Genomic DNA, 6,156 nt, shown 5'->3' with positions numbered 1-6,156 from the left:
GGTGGGGCAGGGAGCGGGCTGGGGTCACCCTGCAGCACTAACCCAGTCTGGTGGGGCCGGGTGTGACCTGGGCGTGGCTGGCAGTGCAGAACAGATGGTCTGGGGGGCAGGGTGGGGCAGGGAGCGGGCTGGGGTCACCCTGCAGCACTAACCCAGTCTGGTGGGGCCGGGTGTGACCTTGGCGTGGCTGGCAGTGCAGAACACACGGTCTGGGGGGCAGGGTGGGGCAGGGAGCGGGCTGGGGTCACCCTGCAGCACTAACCCAGGCTGGTGGGGCCGGGTGTGACCTGGGCGTGGCTGGCAGTGCAGAACAGATGGTCTGGGGGGCAGGGTGGGGCAGGGAGCGGGCTGAGGTCACCCTGCAGCACTAACCCAGTCTGGTGGGGGCTGGGCGTGGCCTGCGAATGGCTGGCAGGGGATGGCTGTACCCAGCCCTCGGGGGGAACATGCTGGGGGGGCCATGGGGGGTCCAGGCTGGGAGCTCCAGCAGCAAGGCACCGCAGGGCACCCCAGGATACCGGGCAGGCGGTGACACAGCCCCTGCCCCAGTCTGGACTGCACCCCGTAGTGTCACGGGCACGTTACAGGTGATGCTCAGACAGGGGGGCCATGGGGTGAGGCACAGGGGAAGGTCAAAGGTCACTCACAGGAAGTCCCGGGGGCCCGGCGGGGCCGATGGGGCCAGTAGCACCAGGGATCCCCTGCAGGAGTGAGAACAGAGCGGAATTAGCGCGAGAACAGGAGCATCCCAATTAACCCCTCGCACCCCAGACCTCACAGGAGCTCCCTCGTTCGCCCCCTGTCTGCCCTGGGTCCAACACAGCCTCCTCCCTGGGTAGCCCTGCTCACCACACCCACCCTCAGAGTAGTGATTAGAACCCAGGAGTCCTGGCTCCCAGCCCCCCTGCTCTAACCCACCAGACCCCCCCACTCCCCTCCCAGAGCCGGGGAGAGAACCCAGGAGTCCTGGCTCCCATCCCCCCTGCTCTAACCCACCAGCCCCCACTGCCATCCCAGAGCCGGGGACAGAACCCAGGAGTCCTGGCTCCCAGCTCTCCCCGCCCCGTAACCCACCAGCCCCCACTCCTCTCCCAGAGCCGGGGACAGAACCCAGGAGTCCTGGCTCCCAGCCCCCCCTGCTCTTACCCACCAGCCCCCCCACTCCCAACCCAGAGCCGGGGAGAGAACCCAGGAGTCCTGGCTCCCAGCCCCTTGCTCTAACCCACCAGCTCCCACTGCCATCCCAGAGCCGGGGACAGAACCCAGGAGTCCCGGCTCCCAGCCCCCCTGCTCTAACCCACCAGCCCCCACTCCTCTCCCAGAGCCGGGGAGAGAACCCCAGAGTCCTGGCTCCTGGCCCCCCAAGCTCCCACTGCTCCCCACATGGCAGGGGTCTCTGGCAGTGGAGGACTCCCCCTCCCCCGATACTCACGGTCTCTCCTTTCGACCCCAGGGAGCCCTGCGGGCCAGGCAGGCCCCGGTCCCCTTTCTCTCCCTGCTCGCCCGGGGGCCCGATCAGACCGATCAGACCAGGATGGCCCTGGGAAAGACAGACAGTGATCAGTGCAGGACAGACAGATGGGGGACGGCATCGAGGGCTGGGTGTCGGACAGACAGACAGACGGGCTGCATGCTGGGGGCTGGGTGTGTCGGTAGGGACAGCGTGTGGGGAGGGGTCTGTGTGCGGGTCTCTGCCCTGGGCGCTCACACACCCTCGTGCCCCTCGTGCGAGCTGTGGGATGTGCGCCCCAGGGATACTCACAAGCGGTTGTGCTGATGTGTCTGGTTCACACAGACTTGTGTATCGCTTGTGCCACGCTCATGATGCACGTGTCGTGGGCGTTCCCGTCTCTCGGTGCATTCACCCGCAGTGTGTAGCACGTGTGTGCTGGCATGTTCCCTGGCATGCGTGGCGTGGGCTGGCGCCACGTGGCACATGCTGGTGCACACTGGTGCACGGGGCGTGTATCATTCCCCCCCCCCCACGGGTGTGTTGTGTGTGTTCACACACAGGCTGTGCGCCTCCCGTGTGCCCCCCGCTCACCTTCTCTCCTTTGGGTCCGGAGTCCCCTTTGAGGCCAGGCAGCCCCGGGGGGCCCTGCAGGGAGACACAGGCACAGCGGTTAGCCAGGGAGGGAAGGGGGGCTCCCCCCCCGGTGGCGTTGTCGCACGGGAGGGCGGAGTCACACTCACCACAGGTCCCGGGGGGCCCGTCTGGCCCGTCGCGCCCGGCTTGCCTTGTTCTCCCTGCGGGGGATGGAGGGGAGAGGTTAGCGCTAAACGCTGCCCCGACCATGCCCTGGGGCTGCCCCCCACAGCCCAGCCCCAGAGGCCCCACCCTGCTCTGGGACTCCCAGCCCAGAGGCAGGGGTCCTGCACCCCACCCCTCTGGGGCTCCCAGCCCGGAGGCAGGGGTCCTGCACCCCACCCCTCTGGGGCTCCCCAGTCGGAGGCGGTGGGTCTCATGCGTTGACCGCTCTGGACAGGCCTGCAGGGGGCAGAGCTCCACTCTCAGCCCATTGGCATCAGGGGAGGGCGGTTCTGGATTTACAGCGGGGGCAGCTGAGACCGGACCCAGACCCCGTGTGTCTGGGGCTCAGGGACCCATCAGCAGGCAGGGAAATACAAGCATGGACTGCAGAGCTGGGGACAAACCCACCCCCTCCCAGAGCTGGGATAGAACCCAGGAGTCCTGGCTCCCAGCCCCCCCTGCTCTGACCACCAGCCCCCACTCCCCTCCCAGAGCTGGGGACAGAACCGAGGAGTCCTGGCTCCCAGCCCCCCCGCTCTAACCCACCAGCCCCCACTCCCCCGCAGAGCAGGGACAGGACCCAGGCGTCCTGCTGGCATGCACTGGCTGTCACTTACCACTGAGCCAGGGATGCCTCTCAGCCCATCAGGCCCCTGCTTGCCGGCTGGTCCCTGGGGCCCCACGGGGCCGGTCTTGCCAGGGGGTCCCACGGCGCCTGGCTCGCCCTGGGGGACGGAGGGGCAGGGTGAGCTCGGGGATGGGCGACACGGTCACAGCTGTGGTGGGGGCTCCTTGGCATCACCGCGCCCCTTTGGGGTCAGAGACCATCCTGGGGCTCCCTGTCACACGGACCCCAGTGCATCATGGGACAGGAGCCCTTGGCGTGGCTGGACTGCGGCCTGGCTGGCTGTACCAGGAGCTCCCAGCCTGGGCCCTGGGACAGACCCAGCTGTGCCTCGTCTCCGGGGAGCTCCGAGCTGGGTCTGACCCCAGGGGATCCGGGACCCGACACCTCCCCAGCATAGACCCCACCCGGGGGGGCCTGGAGTCTGAGTCACTTACCTTAGTGCCCTTCTCGCCCTGACGCCCCTCGGGACCCGGGGAGCCTGCGGGGCCCTGCGGAGAGAGGAGACGGGGGGTGAACAAGGGAATGGGGCAGGGGCCTGTCCCCTCTAGGGGGCGCCGGCTCCCACCCAGCCCCAGGGCGGGGACTGGCTGGCTCAGGGGGGCAGGGAATGGGGCACAGGGCCTGTCCCCTCTAGAGGGCGCTGGCTCTGACCCGGCCCCAGGGCGGGGACCAGCTGGCTCGGTGTGGGGCAGGAGGGGTCCCTGGAGCTAAGTGGTTTCCCTGTCATTAGCTGCCGCGCTCTGGGCCGGGCGTTTTGCTCGCTGCCGAGGACGGGAAGGAATTTCCTGCCCTCGGTGCCAGCCCCACCCTCCCCGCAATGAGATTCCCAGGGAGCCGGATTTGTGTGTGCGCGTGTCTGCTGCCCCCTGCTGGCGGGTCACTGTGGCTGCAGACAGGGTGGGTGCCTGGGGTGGGGGGGTCTGTGCCGGTCAGAGTCTCCGTCGCACAGTAGCTGGGACAGCAGGCGCGTCCCTCACACCCCCTGCGCAGTGAGACGCCTCTGCCCTGCTCCTGGGGGACGGCAGGAGGAGGGGGGTGACCCGGGCAGGGGAGGGGGCCCAGACACACCCATCACTTACCCTCTTCCCTGGGGGACCTGGGGGGCCGTTCTCTCCTGTCGGGCCTGGCGAGCCCTAGAGAGAGAGAGAGCTGGAGTTAGGAGAACCAATCTAATCCAGAACGTCACGGAGAGAGGAACCCGGAGAGGTGGGGAACCTGATCCAGAACATGAGGGAAAGGAGAACCCAGAGATGGGGGTCCGATCCAGAACAGGGCAACCCAGAGTACAGTCAGAGAGGGGGGATCCGGAACATCGGAGGCGGGTTCCAATCCAGAACGTCGGAGGGGCCAATCAGGAAGGTCGGACAGAAAGGAATCCAGAGAGGGACCCGATCTGGAACATGGGGGGCACGTGGAGTCTGATCAGACTGTTGGGGGTCTCGCGGGGGGGGGGGGGATCCCATCTGGAGCACTGGGGACACAGGTGGGGTGTCCAGTCCAAATGTCAGGGGAGATCCATTCCAAACAGTCGGGGGGGAGGACCCCATCAGGGCCCCACTCGGGAGCCCTGGTCGCTCACCAGCTGCCCGGGTTCCCCGTCCTCGCCTCGTTCGCCCTTCGCCCCGTCCTGGCCCTGGAGGGGGAAAACAAGCCCTGAGTCAGCAGAGACCTCGGCAGGGACCCCAAACCCCAGCCGGGGGGCCCCAAACCCTGCTGCATTCCCCCAGATCCCCTCCCCACCCCACCTCCCAGCACCTCCCCTGCCCCCAGACTGCAGGGACCTGGAGGGCAACGCATGGGGCTGATACTTACCCTGGGACCCATTTCACCTGGGGGGCCCGGATCCCCTGGGAAACCAACAGGACCCTGGAAGAGACAGGAATGAATTAGCCTGAGCCACCTCCTCCTACAGCCAGGCACAGAACCCAGGAGTCCTGGCTCCCAACACCCCCTGCCCCACTCTAACCACCAGCCCCCACTCCCCTCCCAGAGCTGGGAGAGAACCCAGGAGTCCTGGCTCCCAACACCCCCTGCCCCACTCTAACCACTAGACCCCACTCCCCTCCTAGAGCTGGGAGAGAACCCAGGAGTCCTGGCTTCCCCTCCCCCGGTCTCTGCGCCGCGTCACGCGTCACTCACAGGGTTTCCCTTGGGCCCATCATCTCCGGGGGGCCCTTTCCCTCCAGGGGGTCCAGCTGTGCCGGCGGCTCCGGTTTCTCCTTTCTCCCCTCGCTCTCCTCGCGGGCCCTGGGAAGGAGACAGAGCGGTGGGGGGGGGGGGGGTCAGTGTGGGGTCTGTGGGCAGGGGGAGGATGGGGGGAGTGGCCTGGCAGGGGGCAGAGCTCTGGGGGTCAGCTCTGGGGGAGGGATCCCAGCCCCAGTGTTCCTTGGGGAGATCCCCCATGTGTGTGGGGGAAGGAGTCTCTTGGGGGGGGGCTGTCAGGGGCGAGAGGTCCTGGCCCCAGTGTCTCTGGGGTGGGGCTCACAGCCTGGGGAGAGGGGAGCACTCCAGACTTGGGGGGGGGGCCTGTCAGGGGGGAGCGGTCCTGGCCCCACTGTCTCTGGGGTGGGGTTCACAGCCTGGGGAGAGGGGAGCACTCCAGACTTGGGGGGGTCCTATTGGAAGAAAGGGGCTCCGGGGGGGTCCTCACTGGGTGGGGGAAAGGCCAGGCCCAGCCCTGGGTCTCCCCCACAAGGCATGGGGATAGATGGGCCCTGAGGGGCCCTTGCCTGTGGAGAGCAGTGCTCTGGGGGTCCCTGAGAGGAGACACCCCCCAAGGAGGGGTCCCTGACTGGAGGCTGACAGCTCTGGGTGGGCCTTAATAAGGAAGAGACAGAGGTGGGGAGCTGGCCACTGATTCCCATAGGGGGCAGGGCCCCAGTAGAGGGGATGAAGGAGGCTCGGGGGGCTCCTTGGTGGGGGACGGAGCGGGGGTGTCCCATGGGATAGCGGCTGTGCCGCCAGGTAGGGCGAGGACTCGGGGGAGCCCCGGGGGGGTAGGAAAGGGACAAACGGGGGAGGGTTTCCCGAGGGGTTAGTGGCCATGCTGCCAGATGGGGTGTGTGAGGGAGCAGGGACAGGGGGGCCCAAAGACTCACCTTGACTCCTGGCTCCCCGGGGATGCCAGGGGCCCCCGACTCGCCAGGCTCACCCTGAAAGAGAGAGACGTCAGCGCTCGCGCTCCGACCGGTCCCCCCTGGATGGTCCCGGAGACACAGCGCGGCAGCACCCGACAGGCCCTGTGCCACTAGACCCCACTCCCCTCCCCTCCCAGAGC

General features: G+C 68.0%; 1 protein-coding gene across 1 annotated transcript; it reads right to left on the bottom strand.

Moving 5' to 3' along the window:
* Positions 1-292: 292 nt before the first annotated feature.
* On the bottom strand, positions 293-6,118 carry LOC113405876 (collagen alpha-2(XI) chain-like; the record flags this gene model as incomplete). The annotated part of the gene is made up of 11 exons (XM_026647168.2): positions 293-701; positions 1,433-1,540; positions 2,045-2,098; positions 2,194-2,247; positions 2,869-2,976; positions 3,314-3,367; positions 3,959-4,012; positions 4,459-4,512; positions 4,692-4,745; positions 5,019-5,126; positions 5,978-6,118. Coding segments are annotated over 11 exons (858 nt in total), but the record flags the coding sequence as incomplete, so codon positions are not given.
* Between the last annotated feature and the right edge of the window lie 38 nt (positions 6,119-6,156).

The sequence above is a fragment of the Terrapene carolina genome, unplaced genomic scaffold, assembly GCF_002925995.2.
Source record: "Terrapene carolina triunguis isolate 2854851 unplaced genomic scaffold, T_m_triunguis-2.0 Scaffold51438, whole genome shotgun sequence".
Taxonomy (NCBI): Eukaryota; Metazoa; Chordata; order Testudines; family Emydidae; genus Terrapene; species Terrapene triunguis.
The sequence above is the reverse complement of the archived record's forward strand: the minus strand, read 5'-3'. Positions and strand labels throughout refer to the sequence as shown.